The sequence below is a fragment of the Thermobia domestica genome, chromosome 6, assembly GCF_964235325.1.
Source record: "Thermobia domestica chromosome 6, izTheDome1.hap1.1, whole genome shotgun sequence".
Lineage (NCBI taxonomy): Eukaryota > Metazoa > Arthropoda > Insecta > Zygentoma > Lepismatidae > Thermobia > Thermobia domestica.
Genome location: NC_137459.1, coordinates 114,398,947 through 114,423,091, shown reverse-complemented (window position 1 = coordinate 114,423,091; position 24,145 = coordinate 114,398,947). Strand labels below are relative to the sequence as shown.

The 24,145-nt window shown below is 33.2% G+C and overlaps 1 protein-coding gene across 7 annotated transcripts in view; it reads left to right on the top strand.

Moving 5' to 3' along the window:
- The window catches only part of LOC145688155 (1-phosphatidylinositol 4,5-bisphosphate phosphodiesterase delta-4-like), a 429,611-nt gene that overhangs the window by 363,144 nt on the left and 42,322 nt on the right, over window positions 1-24,145 (top strand). For all 7 annotated transcript variants that reach the window (XM_081761973.1, XM_081761970.1, XM_081761972.1 and 4 more), the window contains exons 4-8: window positions 7,758-7,887; window positions 14,002-14,117; window positions 15,864-16,021; window positions 16,581-16,698; window positions 20,079-20,164. In XM_081761973.1, coding sequence (XP_081618099.1) covers window positions 7,758-7,887; window positions 14,002-14,117; window positions 15,864-16,021; window positions 16,581-16,698; window positions 20,079-20,164 — 608 coding nt within the window. The remainder of the gene's footprint in view (window positions 1-7,757; window positions 7,888-14,001; window positions 14,118-15,863; window positions 16,022-16,580; window positions 16,699-20,078; window positions 20,165-24,145) is intronic.

Sequence of the window (24,145 nt, the reverse complement as noted above, 5' to 3'; positions counted from 1 at the left end):
GGGAGAAAGTATGTTCAGTGAAGAGAGAGACATTTACAAATCTACAATTAGCTACAATAATAGAAAAGGAATTAATACGTTTTGTATAGCGTTGGTGCTGAAAAAGAACAGTAAACTTCAACAAACAACATGAAAGGAATTAAACAAGAATTGAAGAAAAAAATCTAAATTAGTAAAATATATATATATATATATATATATATATATATATATATATATATATGCAAAATTTTCATTTTATATGCTTTCCTCATAATCATTTTTATTACGTGATAATTATAGATATATTTATTTAATTATAATAACTATAGAGTCCGGATTTTTATGTAATTTCAACCCCCTAAATATGTACATAAATATGTAACAAAAATCGCTTAAAAATGTAAGAAATATGTAATATTATATGAAAATATGGAATATTACATATGTTACATATTTATGAAAACGTAATATTAACACGCGTATGAGTATGCAATATTTAAACGAATTATGAAAATAAAAAGAAAAATCTACTACACTTTATCCTGCATAATACAAGTCCCCCAATGAAGTGAAATGCTTGAACAGCTGAGACAGCCATACGTCACTGACGTGACTGATTTCAGAATAATAAAATTCAGACGCGAACGAAGGAAAATGTGAATCGGCTAGAGAGAAACAGGAAAGCCCCGAGAAAAGCAATGCATACGGCATTTGTACGTCAGAAATCTCATGTGACGTGGTGTGGTCCCATTTCAAATCTAGAACCTTTTACACTAAATGCGCATCCGTCACCATGGCTCAATCTTGAAATGAATTATACGCAATATACAAATTTAAATACTAAAAGCAACTTAAGACGAAATGTATTGTTTTATATATATATATATATATATATATATATATATATATATATATATATATATATATATATATATATATATATATATAATATTTATTTCATGCAGGGAAAAGCAGTCCTATATCTTTTAAACAATACCAGCTGAACTAAGATTGAAGAATATTTCCACTAATGAACATTTTTAATTTGAAATAAAGTTCTTACAAAAGATGTGCCTGCAGTTCAACTGTGTGTTGTTGCACAATGGGTTATAATGTACATTTCCAAATGATCAGAAGTAAAATTTTGTCGGCGATCGAATAAAATATTCTTGTATGCAGAGAATAATCTCTCCACATTACATGAGGTAACAGGAGCGTATTTCAAGAGGGGGCTGTAGTTGGGGGAAATATCTTCAGGGGGGTTCTTGTTTCACCACTGAGAATCTCACAGACTGCCAATAGGCTGTCGTAACCCGGGTTTCTTTCCAGCACTGCATTTAGTTTCTTTCGAACTTTTTCTCCTACATCTCCACACACATCTTGCAGCAGTCTCTTTGCATCCTCTATGATTTCCATGGATCCCGGAAGAGGCCGCCCAACAGTCTCTAGCTTTTTAATGCTTGTAGGTAGCCAACCAAAATTACTGTCTATGTATGCGATATCATACGCTACTTTTGAGTCATTAAACAGTTTCTGAGCAATGCCAACTGACACAACAGACTCCGATGGAAATAAATGAACAACAGGCTTAATTTTTTTGAAAATGTTCATTGTAGAAATTTACTGCCTGTATCCAAGTGCCCAATCGCGTTAGCATAGGCTCCGGAGGAAGTGGCACGTCTGGCAGTTGATCTGTGTAAACTTGAGCACGTTGTGGCGCCTTAACAAACATTTTTTTCGTGGAAGAAACTAGTTGATTTACTTCGCAAAAGTTCTCTCATATCTCTTCAGCAACACGCTGAAGAGCATGGGCCATACAGGTGAAATGAATTAAGTGAGGGTAAAAAACTGTAAGTGCTTGTGAACAGCACACTAACAGTGTTTTTATATATTATTTGCATATTAAATTTTTGCTATATTATGGGAATATTTAATCTTTTAATTAGGTCAATTTACATATTCATTCTATATGATTTGCATATGTAGCAGCGGGAGCAAACGACATATTAGTATTTTATGTATATATATTATTGGTTTAGTGTATTTGATTATATGTAGATTAACAACAGGACTGGAAATGATACTGGGACAGAGATATTTTAATATGATTTACATATTATTATGGAAAAGATAGAATATTTTGAGCTTCATATACGCTAGTTTGCTTTTCGTAGAGGCAAAGAAGTCCTCAGAGAAAAAAAAAAAAAAACTTTAAGAAAGCTTGCTTCTCTGATGGGGCTTTGTACTACTGCAGCTTGGATATGTACAGTTATCCACTGTAGCCACCCTATTTTAATATAGTGACCATGAGCTCCAAACTTCGTCTATAAGCAAAAATAGTCACACTTCCTAGTGTGTTATTTGTAAGGTACATACACTAATACTGTGGAGACGGCAAGTCAATGTTCACAATAAGTTCAAAGCAAGCAAAATTTTAGCGTATCCGTGGCAAATTGACGATACAATGGAGTGTGAACTTTGCAAGCCACACCTCTTTTTCACGTCCCAGATACAAGATGCGTCGCTTTACCAACGAACTTCTGCTTGAGAGAAGAAGTTGGAAAAATTTGAAATTTTGGAAAAGTCCACTTTGGTCCTAATTGTAATAATTCAGATACATCCGTCAGATGTCTCTGGTGTGTAGTAATTTTCGTCTGCCATCCCCTGCATGGTCTGCTACATAAGTATGTTTTAGTAATGTGTAAATAAACTTTCTGAATAAATCCGTATTATTTAGATATATTTAAACCAATATTTTGTGGGTTATAATATTAATGGCGTGTTCTAATAGTAATCATAAGCCTGGTTGATGGTTTTAAGAGGTAACCTATGGGCAAATACAAACCTAGTTTTTTTTTTTTTTTAAACCTCGACCATATACCAATGCTGGATGTTAAAGAAGGAAACCCTCAAACCAAGAATCAATCCTCGTTTTCAGGTGCCAAATCATGACAGCCCGTGAGGGACTGTTCTAATATTATATAATATGTGTAGTTTGTTTATATTATGTCATTTACGCCGAAAACTATTCTAAAGGTAAAAACATTAAAAACAAACATTCCAGGTTCACGCCATGCTAAATATCACTTGAACAAGAGTTTCAATAATTCATAACTAAATGGCAGCATACGTCACGACAGGTCCACGAACATAACTAGTGACAAGCTTAGTAGTATTTTTTTGTGTTTAACTAAACATTGCAAGTTAACAGAATATAATGCTTGTGAGTGATACACATCAAATAAAAGCTTATTAAATAAGCTAGCGATTGAATATAGTAACGTCAAAAAGTTTATAAACCAACCTGTTAAGTTTATAAGTTAAGTAGGTCACAGGAAGGCTTCCTGTGAGGGTAATACCGACCCTACCTATTTTGGGAAAAGTGGTTGAAAGTGGTTTGACCCGACGCGGAGTTCAAACAAACAATGAACTTCCGGGGGAATAAAACCAAAATGTAAAAAACACTAAAGACAGTTGTTTGATGGTCGTGTAAATATACACATCGTTTGCTACAAATTCGGTTTTCAAAATGACAGTTGATAAATAGTTTCAAGAGCATACACATTGTTTTGCTACAAATTCGGTTCTAAACATTTAATTAATAGTTTTTAAAAGTGTTGAAAGCATGTGCGGCAAATTCAGTTTTGAAGTGACAGTTTTATCTTAACCTGTAAAGTGCTTCGCTAAAACTATACATAAAAATCATGTTCCAAGCTCAGGAGAGCATGTTCTTAGTTTATTCGTTGTAAATATTAAACAAATACTAATTTCTGGGTCCTAACGAACTTAGACGCCAGTCATTTTAAACCATGACAAATGTTGCTATACTTCGCAGCTTGTTTCTATCAGATAGTACACACGTACAAGAGACTAAGGCAATAGCCTTGTACTAAGCTTTCGTGTTAATAGTCTTAATATTTTAAGTGCTTTCGTGATGCTGCAAATAAGAAATTAATAAAACAGGATCATAAGGACAGCCTTCACAGCCGCCACTGGAGGAACGAAACCCAGATGCTATTGCTAACTGACACCGGCGGAAGGAGAACAGATGAGATCCAAAAATCCAAAAAAAGAGGGGATATGGTAATCCAAGACAACCTTGGCCGTCAACGATAGGGAGCCGACGAAACCGACGTCGTGGTGCAGTGAAGTCAAAATAAACTTAAATGGACACTTCAAGAGTGAAGACAACGGTGAAAGTAATTTAAGCATGTGCACAAACAATACGATAAGCAAACGCTCCGCTTCCCTATAAGTGTTTTTCAAAATTAAAAAAAAAAAAAAAATTCTTTTTCTTGTCTCATTTTCGAGGCTGCGCGCAAGTGCGATGTAACAAATTATATGTACATAATTAAAATGTTTGTTCTACGCATTAAACGGATTGAAGAGGAAATTTTGGATTCTCTTTTTCTTCAAACAGCTTGGCCGTCAGGTATGTGTTGCAATTTCCTGTCCTTATGTCTTCTTTTCAGGCCAAATACCGGGATTATGCATAAGCTGTAAATACAATAAACATGTTTTATATAATTATGGGTAATTTTCACACTCAGGGTGAATGTTAAAACTGCGCATCCCTGAAATCAAAAGTATCATGCTACATATTTTCTAAATTAACTTTTCAAAATTTTGTTATTAATAATTCAGACTCTACCGACTGACCTAGTTTAAACTTTGTAAGTAAAAGGGTGCGCATAATCTTAGTAATTATTCGCTTGTGTATGATGTTTCCTCCCACGTTAGCATTCTAATAAATTAATTGTTATTCAAAATTATGCATCACATACATTAATTCTTCCCCCCGTTCACATGCTCTAGCCGCTTTTAACATGCTGCACTGTCTGTATAGAGAACAAAAACTTTTTCTTCCTGGACTTCTCTCGGCCACAACACTTTAAGACCATCGTTCACAAAGCGAGCAATCGTGGAATGATTCGTGCGTTCCAGCAATTTACTTGCAATAAGATAGGATTGAGATGGAGCATCTTCACTTAACTTTCCAATCACTAAATTTGCTACATAACGTCCCAAAACGTCTATTGTTTCGTCCACAGAAATCCAAATATATGAACTACCTATTTCTGCCTTAATGGTATCTATAGCTTCCCTATAACAATCTTCGAGATAACTCTTTAGAAGAGTGGATTCGTCAGGAATTCGACGCCCACAGTATTTCTCCAGAAAAGCACGGTATTTTGGCATTTGAACTTTGTTCCAAGGAATTTTTGCTGCTATCATTGCTTGGCACAAGTCTTTGAAAAACTCACTCACTGAAGTATCTTGATGCATTTGTGTCTAGAGTACTTGTTTTATTGCAGTTCGCAAATTTTTATTTCTTGCATGGAGTGCACTTCGTACATGTTGTTCTACCTGAGATTTTATTGAACATCCTTTTTTTTTTTTTTTTTTTTTTTTTTTTTAAATCTATCACACACTTGGCACAACACCACTTTACCGTCCGTAGTAAACGCATCATCGATAGTTATCCACGACCGCAATTTCGCGGATAAAGTTGAGGCAACCGGAGCCATTTCTAACTTCGACGGTCAATACAGAACACGTGCGTTTTGCAACTGCAATACTAGAGTACTGTCCTCCTGTCATTCTGTTAAACAAGCGAAGTTCTTCGAAAGATTAGGTTACCTGCTACAATATTGCCATTGTCGCCAGCTTCTTGGAACGAACTCTTGCAGTAAATTCCTGGAAGCACAGTAGCAGACAGTTTTAACTTGAATTGCGGGAGTTGCTTTCATCTTTTTTTTTTCCGTCCGACCTCCAATAACAATCAAATAGACTTCATTTTAGGAATTTCCTGGCCAGTCGCCTGTCAGGCACTTGATCTGTCTTCCTACAGAGTTGAGAATAAAGGGCGCTGCTAATGTACCCCGGCGGGAGGATTTTTACTTGTTTCTTCTTATATTTCTTTTGTTATCGGCGAAAATTCTGCGAAACATGGTTTGACAAATAAAAAGAGATATTTATCTTTTAGTAAAGAAACGAAAAGATAGACATGACAAAATTGAATCTAGATGCAAGCCTTGCACAGTTGGAGAGTTTATTTTTTTTTTTTTATTTTAAATTAAAATTTCAGTAAACGCAAAATTTTAAGACATTTTTATGTAAAAATATGTAAAAAAAAAAAAAAACATAGAAATACGTAATATTGGTCAAAATATGTAAAAATATGTAATATGAAACTTGAGTTGAAGCACCCTACAGGTGTGAATCACAAACATTTAAGGATTTGACGAACCTACATATAAAGGAAAAAATATGTAATTATATACTAATATAATTTATTTCAGACTTTTTTTTAACTACTTATTTTTTCTTCCTTACACTGCTTTTTCCACTACCATTTGTCAACAAGTTAATTAGCAATGATTTTCTGGGAGCCACACTTAAATAGCACATGTGGCCACCCTGAGTGGGCGAACATGCAGTTTTTTAAGCAGGTAGCCGGTGTACAGATGCTGAATGTTTGTGTGGAATATGGTATCTCACGCTCACTGTATATCTTTTTGTAGGTGGACAATGGTCGTTACCGGAGTGTAGATGGTGGTCAGCTGCCATCCCACATATGCTTGATAGAGTTTTGGTGGGTGGGTGGTTGGATTAGAGTTTAATGTCTCTTTCAGCAGCCAGGCTTTGAGATGTGGACCTACAAGATCCCAATTACATGAATTCCCAACGGAAATCGAACCTGGGTCTCTTGCTCCAAAGTGCGCATACGCTAACTATATAGCCACGAGGGAGCACTTTGATAATTTAGGTCCATAGATCTAGCATGCAAAGGTAGAAGTTGAATACCAAGTAGAACACGCTGGGTTGCCCTGGCAGTATGGAAACTCGCATTATCATGTTGGAAGAAGGCCCACAAAAGACAGTCAAATTATAGAATTGACGTTACGAATGCATATACGATGCAGTAATCATATGATTCTGAATAAAAACAAAAATGCTAAATGTATGTAGCTTACAGTACTCTATACCAGAATACCAAGTGGGGTTCTATATGGCATGTGCAAACAACCGTACATTTTTCCGTTCTCCAGTTTCGCACACGTCCGTCAATATGCCTAGGACAGAAATAACTAATCGGTGAATAACACTGCTCCATTGGCCTTGCCATTGCAGTCTCTCCCGACTCTGCCATTACATTCTTAGCGATAAGATTTCACGTAGAGTGTAGATCTCTCTAACAGTCGATTATCCAGTGTCGATCACAATGAATATGATTACACTGTCCTTCTTATTTAAAGAAAATCAAATCATTTTACATTCCAGGCACTTCCCGTTGCATCTCGATGACACATCTGCTATGGGAAGCCCTTGCTTTTATCGTTTACACCATCAGTAGACCACAGACATGTCACAACCGAAGCAAGCAGCAATTCTGGACAATCGCCACTTGGTCTTTCACAGCTTCACTTAATGGCACAAAAGGCGAGCATATCTCCGGCTTTCTCCATGGTGTGACCTGAGTTAGTTCGGCCACTAACCTAAGCAGTATTCGAACCCAGTTAACTGTTTTCTTATTACTGAACTTATACCGACAATTGTTAGCCCTTATATTATGCTTGGTGGATTATAGGTAAAGGTGCTTCAGAATTTTTTTTCTCGAATCTCAATAACCAAATCGAATATTTTTTTTTAAATGTAAAATAACTTTCGGCTTGTTCATTATTTATTTGTATTAAATAGAATGATAATTTATCACGCGTAATATTTCTTGATATTTATAAATGTAATGATTAAGTAACGATTTATTTTTGCAGATGGTTAAAGAGGCAGTTCCAGGAGGCAGATGTGGATAAGAACAAATGTCTGAATTTTGATGAATGTTTGAAACTGTTGAAACAACTGAACGTAAAGGCGAAGGATGTTGATGCAAGGAAATTATTTGAAGTAAGCATATATATAGACAAGAAGTGGATTTTCTTTATAAGCTTTTTCTGTATTGCATTCTTCTATTGTACCATGCTGTTAATTGGAATTTTTCAGCATTGACAATATGCAAATCTGTATTTGGTATATATAATACTAGCATCAATTACCCGCTTCGCTGGGTTAAATTACAAAAAAATAGTAATATGTTTCATTAGTCAGTCACTTTTTTACTATTACTAAGCGCTCCTTGATATTGGTTATTTTTGATAATTTTTTTATATATCCCCCTCCCCTCCTAAAATTTGTGGGGCTAAATTTGGATTTAAAAGGCATCAGAAGTGCCACTGGTGATCTCAGAGACCTCAAAAACTATAGATTTGACACTAATATTGGTCATTTTCGATCATTTGTAAATGTCTTTCCCCCTCCTTTAAGTTACATCGTCAAAGTGATATGACGAAAATCATCTCGTGTTCGAACTTCATCTAGGTTGAAAATTTGATCGAAATCTGTCATGTGGTTCAAGAGTTATTAAGTTTTATCAATTTTTATATATCTCCCCGTCCTTCCCCTCCCGTACGTTTTACCTTCAAAGTGAAATGAAGAAAACATCCCAGGCACGAACCTTATCTATGTTGAAAGTTTTATCGAGATCGGTAGGGTGGTTCAAGAGTTAATTAATTCATTTCCATATATTTCCCCTCCTCTCCTTCCCCTCCCCTACTATCTACTGTCAAAATGAGATGATTGAGATGATAAAAAGCTTCCCAGGTTCGAACTTCATATGTTGAAAATTTGATTGAGATCGATCAGGTGGCTCAAGAGTTATTAATTCACGAACATAGTCACTTTTATTTTTATATTTATTGATTTTTGTATATCTTCCCCTCCTCCTCCTCCCCTACGCTGCTTCGTCAAAGTGAAATAATAAAAATCATTCCAGTCCCAAACCTCAGCTACATTGCAAATATGATCAAGATCGGTCTGGTAGTTCAAAAGTTACGTTTTACTTATTTTTTTCTATGTCCCCTTCCTCCCCCTCTCCTAAGTTCTACCGTCAAAATGAATACCTAGAAACACTCCCAGACCAGAACCGCATCTACGCTAAAAATTTGATCGAGATCGGTCGGGCGGTTCAAGAGATTGAGTCACAAACATAGTCACTTCCAATTTTATAATGTAGACTAGCCTTAGGCTATCTGGGGCTCAGCCCCTGAGACCCCCATGTTTGCTCGGCCTACGGCCTCGCATCTCCTAGGTATAAGCCTTTGCATCACGAGTGAATTTTCTGCATTTGCTCTTTTATTATATTTCCTTAATTTGGCACAGCTGGGGGCTTCGCTCATTGACCCTCGCGTTTACTCCTCCTACGGCTTCGCACCTCTTAAATCTACAATTCTACCAAATTTCAAGTTTTTTTTTTTTTTTTTTTCTATTTCAACTATCTAAAAGATAAGATTTTGTATCCCAAGAGAACACCCATTTAAATAACATGGGAATTTCTTCGTCCTCCCTTTAGACCCCTTAAAAACTAAAAATATTCAATTTTGGCAATTTTCCTATAGGTTAGTCCCGGAAGGCTATAATCATGCGAAATTTCGTCATTCTAATCCTGCCGGAAATGCCTAAACATTTTGGGGTGTAAAAGATGTCCCATATAAATAACATGGGAAAGATTTTTCAGTTCCCCATAAAACCACTTCGCAGTTGGAAATTTTTATTTTTAGCGATTTACTTAGTTAACGCTAACGAAAACGTATAAGCATACATAATTTCAAGTTTTTATTCTAATTCGAAGTACCTAAAATATGAGATTATTGGTCCAAAAGAGGCCCATTTAAATAACATGAAGAATTTCATCATCTCCCTTTTAGAGCTCCTAAAAATTAAAAACATTTACTTTGGGAATTTTTCTGTCGGTTAGTCCCACAAGCTACAATCATGTCAAATTTAATCTTTGTAGCACTACAGGAAGTGCCCAATAATTTGGGAGTGTAAAAGGTGTTCCATATAAATAACATGGGAAATATTTTTCAGTTCTCCATAAAACCACTCTACAGTTGGAAATTTTTACTTCTACTTATTTACTTAGTTAATGCTAACGAAAACGTACAAACATACTGAATTTCAAGATTTTATTCCAATTCCAAGTACCTAAAACATGAGATTATAGGTCCAAAAGAACAGCAATTTTTCTGTCTGTTAGTCTTGGAAAGCTACAATCATACCAAATTTCAACTTTCCACATCAACCGGAAGTACCCCTTTAATGTATGTCAGCTGATGTAGTTTTATATATAGTTAAGATAAACTAATGAGACAAGTATACTTTACTAGGATACACTAAAACTTGGAACAAATACCCCGAAAACTTAGCTGGTTGTAACTGCTGTTAATCATTTTGGGCTCATTCTTTTGTAAGTATCGTTCTCTCAGAGAAAAATTTTCTAACAAAATTCCATCAGCTTGCAGATTCATCTTAAAAAACTTGCAATTTCACACAATAACAAGAATCATACCCGAACTTACGTACTTCATATCACATGAAAGTACGCTGTATGCAAAATACAATTAATGAAGGTATGTCCAAAGATATGGAGTCATATGAAAGAATTATGTTTTACCTTACTCTTACACTTGACATTTACAAGACACTTAAATAATAATAACATTATCACAGTCATTTGTTTGTTTGGAATTAAAGGTCCCTTACAACAGCGAGGGTGTATATAAGACGTGAACCATCACAGCTTAACTTGGACCAAATCACAGGAGTTCCCATTGGAAATAGAGCCCGGTTCTGTTGCGTAGAAGTCGCGTATTATAATCATATAGCCCCAAGAGAGATCTACTGTCAAAGAGAATAATGACACTACTTAAGTGCTGCCTCGTTTTGAACCTAAGAGTTTGTTATGCACTATTTCATTATCATAACTGATGTATACCTTAACATCTCAGAACATTCTTCGGCGTGGAAGTTGCAGATAGTCACTCACAGTATTTAACTTCATCAGCGGAAATATTTAACTTCCTGTTCGATTCCATTGACTAGCATACATGTTAGATTCAATTATTATAGTACCAATGATGCTATCATCAAAAAGAGAGAAAATTGTTCTTTTGGAAATAAATCATCATCTGTAAAGTTAGTACAAAATTCCACACGGAAATATACAGATGGCGCAGCTTTTTCCTCCACTAACGTACTTTAATTCTCTTGCCTAATAGTTTACTATTCACATGTCAGTCATACAACTTTATTTAGTTTACATTTATTTAATAACTAATTTTTGATTTCAGAACACGCTATCAAACCATTACTACCTACATACAAGTGTCCTTCATTTAGCCATTTTCTAACGTTCCACATAGAGGACAGTACTAATGCAAGCTCAATATTTACAGATTACGTGATACGAATTACATAAAAATGCCTATTTATTTATACATCATTAGCAAGCTTGCTTATCATTAAAATTTGATTACCTTAATGTATAGAAACGTCATTTTTCATCCTTATCGCAGACAGTGTTGAAAGTAGAAAATTTACGAACCAAAACAATATGTTACACTTCTCTCCACACCATGCAGATAACTATTAACTGTGCCGTACTTAGTGGCAACATACTAACAGTCAACAATTGATGTGGACTCTTGAAATTTTTTTTGAAGTTTAGTGTGTCCCATATGGGGACGTTAGAAACATCAGGGTTAACAAGAATTAACATATTTTCATGAGACTCAGTGCAATGAGAAGAACAGTATCTTCTGGATATTCACTAGTGGATTACTTACCATTGTGCTCTCCACAGAGCTAAATCCATCGTAATAGTGCATCCTATGGTAGTATGCTATAGTATGTTTCTATACCAGTGAAAATGTAACAAGGGAATGTGGTAAAACCTACTCAGAAATTCACTAGAAATGCTCCGTTTTGAAGTTTTCGATAACTATTTGCCATATGCATTATACTTTAAGGGTTGTAGCAAGAAGCAGTTTTATTCCTCGTCGAAATGAACCAAAGGAAAAGTGGAATATTCACTGCTGTTTTAGACTGCTTAGGAAAAACCACCCTGTATTTTTTTCCTTTGATGATCCATTTTACTTACTAGCATTTTCTTGTGTACAGTACCAGGAAGAACATGAAAGATCTAGTTTTACGGCTTATAAGAATGTCATTACCGATGTAACGAAAGAAAAATATATTTTTCATGGACTGGATTTAAACAAAATTGAAAAAGTAGGAATAAAATGTGTGCGCCATCGCACTAAACTTTCTCGCTCCAATTTCTTAAACTAAATCATGTTGTGCTACGGCTATTAAACATTTTCTTCTGAAATACGAGCAAAATTATAAGACACTTTCGAAAGATTTTGCCCAAAGAAATCTTACCCGTGAAAGTAAACTACGCCTTGTAGATTTTTGCATAAGAAAATGACTTATTCCATTTGTTAGGGATAATAATGAATATTTATATATAAAACAGGAAAAACACAGAAGTCGAATTTCTCAAAACTGTCAAGAAACATACTCCAAAAGTAAACTACCCGTTGTGGATATTCTCATGGAAGTTACTTATGCAGCAATATAGGAATATTAATGAAAATATTTATAAAATATGAACAAGATCACCTCAGTCGTTTCTGAGATATTAATCTGAAAAGAATCTTGCCCCAAGAGTAAAGTACCCTTTGTGAATTTATTTGTAAGGGGTAATTTACGTAACCTGTTGAGTTATTAATGAAATATTTATGAAATATGTCGCCTTGGTCCGTGAAAATCATCCGAGAAAACTCATCCTTAAGAATAAACTTCACCTCGTATGTATTTTCAGTACAAGTGAGTTATGTCATATTACTAGATTTTTAATGAAATATTTAATTATGAAATATGAACAAAATTCCCTGTCATTTTTGAGAAAATCTTCCGAAAGATACTCATTCCCAGGAATAAACTAACCCTCGTACATTTTCTCAGAAAAAATGAGTTATGCTATATTGTCAGCTTACTAATGAAATATTTATTTCTGAAATATGAATAACATCACCTCAGTGGTTTTTAAGAAAATTGTCAGAAAAAAAATAAATAAATAAATAAAATAAAACAGAGTAAACTACCTCTTCTCGATTGTTGAGAGAGAAATGTCTCATCATTGTATGCGGCTGGTTGTTGAAAAATTGATTTACAGAATTGTTAGAACTGTTTTTGAGAAAATAGCAAATTTTGATTTTCACTCTTCAGCTAACTACCTTTATTTTTAATGGTAGGAAGAAAATTAAAAAAAAAAAAAAAAAAAAAAAACTGTGGGGAATTGTACAAAAACCTTAAGTTCAACGTATCGATGCCAAACTTTAAACGGTATGGTCTCCAGGTGAATGTAAATAAGGACGAACGCGCAGACAGACAGATGTTGAAAAATATATATATATTTTTTTCGGTATGTACGGACTATGAAACGTGTAAATGCGTTGAAATCTCGAATTCTATTATTTTCACAACCACCATATTTTCTTCTCACCTTACGTCGCTCGAAAATTAAAAAGAAAAACTGAAATTTGATTGTAGTATTATATCCGATACAGTGTCCTGACTTTTAAGCATGTGATTATGTAGTGGAGGTATTTGGACAGAATTTTCAGATAGTGCAAGATTAGACTGCCAAGTTTAATCTCGCTAGTCAGTCAGTTTATCTCTAGAGGCCCATAGACATGCTATAAACTTTCAAACGGAAAGAGACATGTATTTATACATATGATTTTCAGAAGAAATATTGTTCCCATAAAGTGTAAAATATAAATTTAAACAATAATTTCAACACTGTCTATTTATGCTTTTCGCCGCCATATAATTACTGATTTTTAAGTTTTGTTTTGATTAAAATTACTTTGATTAATTTATTCCAAGTTCATGTCTCATGAATTTTCTTAAATTATTTTTAATCTTGGTAACATTTGAATGATGGATTGTGGTGTGGACACACTTTCAATACACCAGATCTGGTATGATAAAAACGTAGTTCAGTTTTGACATTGGATGACATTTTCTTTGATTTTTCTTATCCTATTATTTCATTCTTATTTCAGTGCAGCATTTATTTTTTCCTTTCGTTAATTCTATTATTTTTGGTTTCAGAAAGCGAATACGAATAAGAACGAAAGAGATGGAGAACAAGTGTTAGATGAGGACGAGTTTGTAAAATTTTTCTTTGACTTAATGGAGCGGCGGGACATCAGAGAACTGTATGAAAAGTATGTTGTTTTCATAAATGCTTACGTACAGTGTATCTGCGTACCACAAAATATAGCTTAAAATATTCACCTATATGTAAAATCTGTGGTAACACTGTTTGTTAATTTAGCACACAACACCTTTCCCTTTTTCAAGAACATATGTTGTGTTTGTTTCTTTACATAAAACAACATTGAATAAATGGTGGTTTCGATTAGTAGTAAATAAACAGTGAAGGAATAATTTACTACATCATTATTTTCAAATATGGAGTTGGCATGTAAACATAGCTATAGATATACTCTTTTGACATACTTTTTGATATATCGAGTGTATACTATGCGTATTGTTCGCATATATCAGTCACAGTGAGTACAAGGATACGTACTACACGAATGATTCAGATACGTTACATATTCACTATCTAAGACATAATCACGAGTTTTGCTACATACTATAAGTACATAATGATTAGCGGTATCTTCGTGTATATATATATATATATATATATATATATATATATATAATATACACAAAGGCGGATCCAAGGGGGGCTATAGGGGCTATAGATCCCCCCTTAACGTTCAGGTATACACTGGATAAAATGGCAAACTATGATCCTCCCTTGATCATATCCTGGATCCGCCACTAATATATATATATATATATAAATATAATACAAGATATGTATAATGATGCGCTTTCTATATGTAATTTCTAATTTATGCATTTATTTACAAAATAAAAACAACGATAAAGCAGCAATACTAAGATAAAAAGAAATTGTCGCTAATCATTATAGAGAAGATCACTATAACAGCACATAGATATTTTTCAAAAAAATTTTTTATGCCCTAGTTCGTGAATGTGAAGTCAGGAACAGATTTATCTAATAATATTGGCAGTGTAATTCTATTCTTTCTTTGTACACAATATAATTGTGTGTGTGTATGAACGAAATTTAATTATTGTTTGTTCATGAGCAATATATATGTATTGCAAATTTTCGATTTAGTGACTTACTTTGCAACAAACATCATGTACCAGTTAGATCAAATGTATTATTCTAAGCGTGATCTTATTTCAGGAAGACAGTGTGTACTATGCGAAAGATTAGGGGAAAAATATTAGGTAAGATACATAAATTGTTCTGCCGTTTCGTTCTTACAAAAATTGTATTTTTGATCATACATAAAGCAGACGTTACCACCACCCTCGTTTATTGAGCAGAATATTCTGTGGTGTTTGGGAAAATGGAAGCAAGTTCAGAAATTCAATTTTTGAAATTCATACTTTGAAAGATTTTCACTTATTTTGTTTGTGGATACTGACAATAGAATGTTCTTCCTTAATATTTGAATACATATTGAAGATCAGCATTCAATAGTCAGCACAAGCCACTAGCAAAATGGGTAAAATTTTTAAACGTCTTTATCTGAAAATGTAGTTTTTGGACTTGTTCTCCTTTTCTCCAAAGCCACAGAAACAACTATTAAAAACAAAATTACATTTACGGCGTATTTTATTTCTGGTACGTAGTAAAAACTCTTTTTGCTGCAAAGTCACGCTTGTACAATTGTAATATCGTGAATTTTAAACTAAATTGATTAACTCTTAATCTGGCCAACTAAGACCATTGTAATGCATATTATTATTCCCTGAAGCTGTGTTGAAAAAATTGCCCAAATAGAACACTTGGATGAAATAAATTTGTTAACTTGCGTAACACCGTGCGTATTATACTCTGATTTATTCATTTATTACAGGTACGCACAAAATTCGAAAGAAATGAACACAACTGAATTGTGCCACTTCCTACAGAAGGAACAAAACATGCCAACTATTACCACAGAAGAATGCAGGAGTTTGATTGAAGCTTTTGAACAATCCGAAATGAAAGATGAAGGCAAAATTTCACTTATTGGTAATTCGCACTCACTTTTATCTTTAATATTAGTTCACTTTATTAAAAGAGCATCGCTTCTTGTAAATGACAACCTGTTCAGTGCTGAACGGAGTAGCGGCTGTGATATGTTTACAAAATATGATTCCTATAAGCCTTTATTTTAACTGTTAGTTACGGTAGGGAAATATCGAATTCCATCTATTGTCTCTAAATAAAAGGGAGAAAGAATTCATAGAATGAATCCTGAGAGTATAGGTTTTGCTAGCACCAAAATTAATCGAACTTTTAAAAGTTAGTATTATTCTATCATGTTCAGATATTTATTGAGACATACTTAAGCTTTTTCACTTAAACATGATCTGCTGTATTATTTGAAACACGAAAGGTAATTTTCTCACGTTTGCGTTTGAGAGTATTCTTTCAAGTCTACATTTGTTACACATGCAAAGTAAGCTTGCTGAAAAAAAAGATTAAAATTGTGAAAATTCATAACACTTGTTTATTTCGTGGCTTTTTACTTTAGCTGCTTCTAAAGGCTTAATGTGTGTATTTTCTTTTACGTATTTATTTTCAACAGGGTTTACGCACATGTTACTTTCTGAAAAGTTTGAAATATTCAATCCTGCACATCGAGTGGTTTATCAAGACATGAGCCAGCCGCTTGCACATTATTATATCGCTTCTTCACATAACACGTAAGTAATGTTAAGAAACGAGTCTTTATATATGAAGCACCTTTAATCTTTCAATGATTTTATTCATAATAACTACGTAACAAAACCTTAAATATCAATTGGGGAATGTGGTGAAAATACCTAATGATATGTTTTTCGTATATGAATATCATAACAAAACAATTAAATTGTATGCTTGTTTGTTGTCTTATAACGTTGTAGTAGGGTTTCTCTGTTGTTTTGCTGAGTTTACATCATCCATCGAATAAATCAGAATCCGTTTTCTTTTTCTTTCTTTTTTTTAATATTATTACAAATTTAGATTTTTTTCTTTTCTCGTGAGTGTAGAAATGCTTCTAAGGCATTAAATATTGTAATGTCTATTGGTAGAGACAGTATTCCGGGATTAGCCCTTCACCATACTTTATTATAAAAATAGTTTTTTTATAAATAGTTTACAAAATTTCTTTGTAAGTTAGTGTTTTCATTTCTTACGTAACCGATGGTGAAGGTTCATTTAGGTATGTACGGAACCCTTTTTGTCCAATGCAGCTCAAGGGTATGTTAAAGAATCTTCTTAGTCCGAAGCGATCAAGAGACGGTGAGTGGACAACTTCCTTCGCCCAAAGCAGTTGGGAGGTGGATTGTAGCTAGGAATCTCCTTTCCCCAATGCAGTTCCGGAGACATGGTAGTAGTAAGATACTCCCTTATCCAATGCGAGTCCAGGAGAAGGTTTGAGGTTAATTGATCAGTGGTAACTGATAATTTGGACGTCTTCTCGTCCTCTTTTATAGGCGACTTCTGAGTAGTTCGTTCCTTCTCGGGTTCCGTCGTGCAGACTTCGTGTCTTCTTGTTTATTTCATACGTTGTCTGCTTGAATTGATGATTACAAACAATAGCACGTGTTTTATAAATGTAACATTGCTCAATGAAATAGTACACATTGAAAGGTGGGGATCCTTACAATATAGAGACTGTGATTTATAGAATTAAACATTACTGTAATGAAGTACCATAAATAACACAACGACCATGAATCTGGAAAACTTAACTAAAAGATTTGAAAACAACGAGTCCATTGGTGAAATTTTATGTATAAACATTTTCATTACCACGCTAGTGCATATTGTTTCTAGTATATTTTACCCCGATGTGTCTATTAGAAGAGAAAGAAAGAAAATCGGAAGGGAAAAGATTCAGTGGGAAATCCATTAATACCTTAAAAAGAAATATAGTAGTTAATTTTTAAAACTGAATAGATATTCCAGAAAAGTATCAGTATACATCTATTTGGCACTGATACAATCAGTTTCTGTAGCTGAATATATTTGTTTGTTCAGTTGCTGATATTATTTGTCGTTGGAAAACTTAAACTAGTCCAACGTATCTGAATTGTTTACAAATTTGCATTATAATTAGTCACAGTGATCTAGACCTAACCTCAGTTTGATACCGGGGAGATAAGGGTAATTTGAATCATTCTAATTTCGACTTTTCCTGACTGAACATTTTTTTTTCTTCTTTTTTTTTATCCGCATTAGTTACGTGCTTAGTTCGTATCCACTATAAGGGTGAAGAATCTATAGTCTTCTGATAAATTTCATTCAAAATTTCTATAATAAATGAGCATTACGCTTTGTTCCATTCTCCGATTTATAGAGCCCATAGACTTTCAACTTAAGGTTTTTATTTGATTCTTCAGGTTTTTCTCGAAGTTTTTTCTACCGCTAAAAATAAGGGTAGCTTATTTAAGAGTAAAAATAAAAAAAATAAAAAAAATAAAATAAAACATGCGATTTTTTCAGTAAGGTCTCTAACAATTATGTTTATATTTCATAAATCATTTTTTAAAAATGGTATAATTTCTTTGGGAAAATCGAGTATGGGTGGTTTATTTATTTATTTATTATTTGTATGTTTTCTCAAAAACGACTCAGACGATTTTGTTTACATTTCACAAAAAAAATATTTCATTAATGACCTGACAATATGACATAACCAATTTGCCCTGAAAAATCGACGACGGATACTTTATTCTTAGGATGAGTTTTTTTTTTTTTTTTTTCGGACGATTTTCTCAATAAAGACAGATAATTGTATTCATGTTTCATAAATAAATATTTCATTCACTCCATAATCTTGTGTAAATCATTCCTTACGGAAAAAAAAAATCAGGAGTAGTAGTTCACTCTTGGGGATGAACTTCTTTTCAGACTATTTTCTCAAAAACGATTTAGGTGATTTTGGTCGTATTTCGTAAATAAATATTCCGTTATTTTTAGAATGTTGCAAAAATCACTTCCATTAGAATGTCCATTTCATTAGAATCACTCCCATTAAAAGAGATAGTTTACTCTTGGTGTGCGGTGTTGTTTAACAATCTTGTAAAATGCCACTCATGTGATTTTGTTGTTACTTTATAAACTAACATACCATTAATAACCTTAACGTATGACATATGTACTTATATATATATATATATATATATATAGTGAAAAATCTGCAAGGGATATTTTACTTTTGGAGATGAGTTTTCATTGGACGAAGTTTTCTGAAAACTCTGTAGAGTTTTGTTCGTATTTCACAAGTAATGTTTCATCGACAACTGCAGCATAACATCATTATTTTAAGGAATTGGAGCGGAAAAGTTTAGTGAGATGACTTGTACCTTTCATCTAGTCTTCAAATATAGTTTGAATTCCATCTGTATCTTTCTAGTGTGCTCTTAATTCTTTACATTCTCGACGGTCAACGAGAAAAACTTAAATAAAATGTTCACTCAATATAAAAAAATCATATATATATATATAGGTTACGCTACTAAAGAAACAAAACTATGAATGCTCTCAGAAATTTAGTATTAATAGATGGGTAAAATTTACTAGTAATACTATTATTAATAGTATCACTAGTTGTAAATTTTACCCATCTCTATTAATATCTGTGTAGAATTCACAACTGATTTTTATTTTTTTTATTTTTTTTTTTTTATTTTAGTCCATGAATTTAAAGAGGTTATGGACAAACAGTACGTTCGCAAATTTTTGAGAATTTAATAATCCGTGCTCTTAGCTCCCATCAATTTTTGAATATATTCTGCAATCTTGTGACACAGGTGCATGCTTATTTGGAAATAGAACCAAATAAAACTATTTGCGCAAAACCATTTCAATGTGCTTACTGAAACTCAAGATTCCTTTGACGTGATTTTGTAGCATGATCCTCTTTTTTATGATAGACCACCAAATTGCTATTGGATTGATTCGTACAATTGACTCCAGTTAGACTAAAGCAAATACACTCTTTTTTTGTCTTTTCTTTTCTTTTTTCATTATTTCATACTTGGCAGTGAAAAATAAGCGCCCTTGTTTTAGTAAGTCAGTTTATTTTGGATTTCAGTTACCTGACTGGAAACCAGCTAAGCAGTGAGAGTAGTGTGGAAGGATACATCACCGCTCTGAAGAACGGATGCCGATGTGTTGAATGTGAGTATTCCATAACTCTGACAAATATTGCCTTTTCTTCATTTTACATATCATTCAAGCAAACATTAGTTGAGTTGAATTTGACTTTAGTGTTCCTTACAGCACCGATGATATATGAAACGTGGACACACTGATTAACGTGGAATCCTAACTGAACGTGAAATCCGTAGAACTGAAAATTCTACGTAAAGCTCTTGCATGCTAAAACGCTTGAAACCTTCTTAGACAGTGTTGAAAATGCATGTATGTGTATTAAATTTTCGTCAGTCATTTATTCACTTATTGCATCTGTTAATCGTCGTACAACAAAATTGGACGTGTCAGTTTGAAATATATGCATTTATTACATTCACTAATATACTTTACATATTATTTTTACAAAGCGAATTATTTTGAATATATTCTTCAAAAGAATAAAAGCATTGTTCTATCAGATTGATTTTAAAGTTATGAACAGAAATCTGATTTTTTTTTTCTACATGGTGGAAACAGATTATACAGGGTGGCCCAAAAGTAGTTATGCAGTCGCGTACTGATCAACTCATTGATTTCTATATCATTTCTTATTGTTATTCATCAGGTAGACTTAGCTTTTTTATTATTTGTTTTTAATATCTTTTTGCTTATATCTTCAGCTCGGAACAGCCGAAGCAAATAAACCTATAAGCTAGAATGTTTATAGTTGATCAATGCAGGGGTGTATACCTACTTTTGGGCCACCCTGTTTGATAGAGTATTTTTATGTGTGACAGATTTATTATATATGTTTGTTCTGTGTGTATGCAAGTGAATATCTTCTTCACTTCTTGTATTGTAATTGTGTATATCGTTGTTGACAATAAATTTGCTACTATTTTTTTTTTCTTCAGATATGTTACTATTTCAAACAAGTACATCGAAGGGAGACTCATTATTTCAAGTTCTTTAAAAATATTTCAGCGTGGGCAGTTCCATTATACTCCTGCTAGTATCCTTCGCACTTTCTTCTGTAGTTTAAAGATGACAAATTTTTTGGGAATAATTCCCAAAAACATCGACCTATACAACACATCAACCCTGATTCCTCCACCTTAAAAAAAAAAAAAAAAAAAAAAAAAAAAAAAAAAAAAAAAAAAGCACAAGGAAACCATATATCGTAAGAGTTGAACTAAACTTATCCGACCTGAATCAAACTTGACATGTGATAGACTTTGATCTACTATAATCTTGTGCAGTATTATGGCATGCAGAACTGTGGTTCCTATGTTACACACAATTAATGTCAAATTAGTTCATTGGATACAATAACATTGTAAGAAATACTGTTTAAATAGCAATGAAAGGTCAGTTTTGAACAGTGGCAACGTAAATAAGGAAGCAACCCCTCAAAACTAATCTTGTTGAGAAAAAAATCCCGAAGCTTTTGCATTTAGTTTATGATTAAGTAAAATAAAAACTAAATGAAGAACGATTTTTTTTTACGCCTAAACATAACTTACTTGTTCCCATTTACAATATGTGTACTTAATTTCAATATTATGTATCTTAGTGATATCAAGTACATAGACTTAAAATGATCTGCATTAAAATTTCAGCAATAATATATATATAAAAAAAATATTCTTGTTTGATCTTGTGACATTCTACGTTTAAGACATGTACAAAACACAAGAGACAAACTCATGGAATTAGTTTAAGCAAGATAACTGGAGCTAGAAATTTTAGATTTTACGCCTTAATTTTGTTTTGTTATTAAAATGCCAAAATTAGCTTCTTGCAAAGAAAACATTGCATAAACACTCGTAATTGTATTTTGTTGCACCTTTTTTGCACTATTTCTCAATGCAAGCACTTTTATGCATATTTTCTTAATGTGCAATTTGCCCATTTTCCTACCTTTTAATATTTTATTTTATTTTTTTTTACGCATTTTATTCCAATAATACATTAAACAAGGAATACCAAACGCGTGCGGCATTATATTACTTTTGTTTCAGTGCATTCTTTTTAGGCGACAGCTATTGAATACCAAGTAAAAAGTGGTGGCTACTTTGAACTAACCAACCACGGCTATCCCCAATCAGTATTGTTTGGTGCTTTTCAACGTACAATTATCTACTTAGTGACCGGAGACGCAGCTTCGCCAAAAAACAAACAAGTAATTTATTATTATTATTATTATTATTATTATTATTATTATTATTATTATTATTATTATTATTATTATTATTATTATTATTATTATTATTATTATTATTATTATTATTATTATTATTATTATTATTATTATTATTATTATTATTTATTATTATTTATTATTATTATTATTATTATTATTATTATGAAATAAATAAATAAATGAGTGAAATATTATGTCTGTTTCATAGTTTTCCGGACTTTAATAACATTGTGTTATGGGACTTGTTTTAGGCAGGATTTTTAATACGTTAGTGAGTTTTTTTTATATATATGATGTAATTAGTTTGGGTACTGTTTGTCTGAATGGGGAACACTGTACCCTAATGGTTAGTGTGTTGGATTCATATCCCCGCGGTCCCGGGTTCGATTCCCGACCAGTGCTTTCCCCAATTTTCGGCGTCTACCCAGCGTTGTGAGGCAAACTGGGGAGTCATGTGAATAAAAAACGTGACAGCCACTAGGTCTAGAAAGCTCCCGATACACCAGTTAACGATAGGGCGATGCAGCTCGTCGCTAGGCTGGACGTAGTTTAGCCAGTCGCTGACAGATGGCGTTGGAGCGGCTCAGGTCCACAAATCGGGCCGTTACGCCGTGTTTTTTTTTTTTTTGAATGTTTAAATTTGAAATTTGCATATTTTATTTTTTAAGGATTAAAAATAGATTCAAAATTAACATAGGCTGAACATCTCAATGTCAATTCAGAAAACTACGGTAAGAGTATATCATAATAAGATCTTAACTATAAAGAGATTAAGAATGAAATACTTTGATTTGATCCTTAATACCATAAGGAAAAAAATTCTGGTGTACTACATGCTATATGGGAAAAAGTATTTGCTTTGTAGGAGAAGGTATCATAAACGTTATCAGTAAAAATACATCATGAATTTTATATTTTACATCATACCCCGTAGGGCGATGAGAACAAAATATTGTGTAATAGTAAGGTACCTCCAACGGGAAAAAAATCGTCCTCCATTGATTTTTAGAAAAACTTTATTATAAATAAACACTGCAATTACTTCACTTAAAGGTTTGTTACACCCAAGCTTGAAATTCGGTGGCCAAGAACTGGAGAATCAAAAGTCTTCACTGAACCAAATTTGAAGTGTTGGTAGAGCTTAACAATCTTAATGTTCATATCAAGCAACGTGATGTGCAGACTTGTGAGTTTTGAGTTATTGACTATCAAATTTAGGATTTGGACTCAAATAAGTCCAAATGCTTATCTCTGAGAAATAATAGATCTGCACGCCATACTATTTCACACGCGTACTAAGCTCACAAAGGTCTATCATGATGCCAAATTTGGTTAAAATCAGATGATTTCCGTCAATCTCAACTTTAGTGAAATTTCCTTATTTCATTGAGTCCAGTTTCAGTTGTGATGGCCAAAACACCGGAACAAAAGGTCATCCATAATATTTCATAATGTTTCATATTAAGCTAGTACGCGTACCAAGCTCGTCAAACTTACTACCAACTAAGTTTAATCAAAATCGCATGAATTTTATCGGGTGCGATTTAGTTAAATTTCTTCATTTCACCGAGTTCAAATCTAAATAGGACGGTCAATAACTCTAGAACCAATGGTTTGGGTATCATAATATTTAAGATATACACTAAGCTACGTGAGAGCTACTACCGTGTCAAATTTGGTCATGATTGAATTAGTAACGTCAATAGCATACCATATATAATATCCTTCAGGAAGACTAATTCCAACTTTGATGGCCAGTAACTCAAAAACCAAAGGCCTTCACACCATAATATTTCACCTATGTACTAAACTCGTGAAGTTCT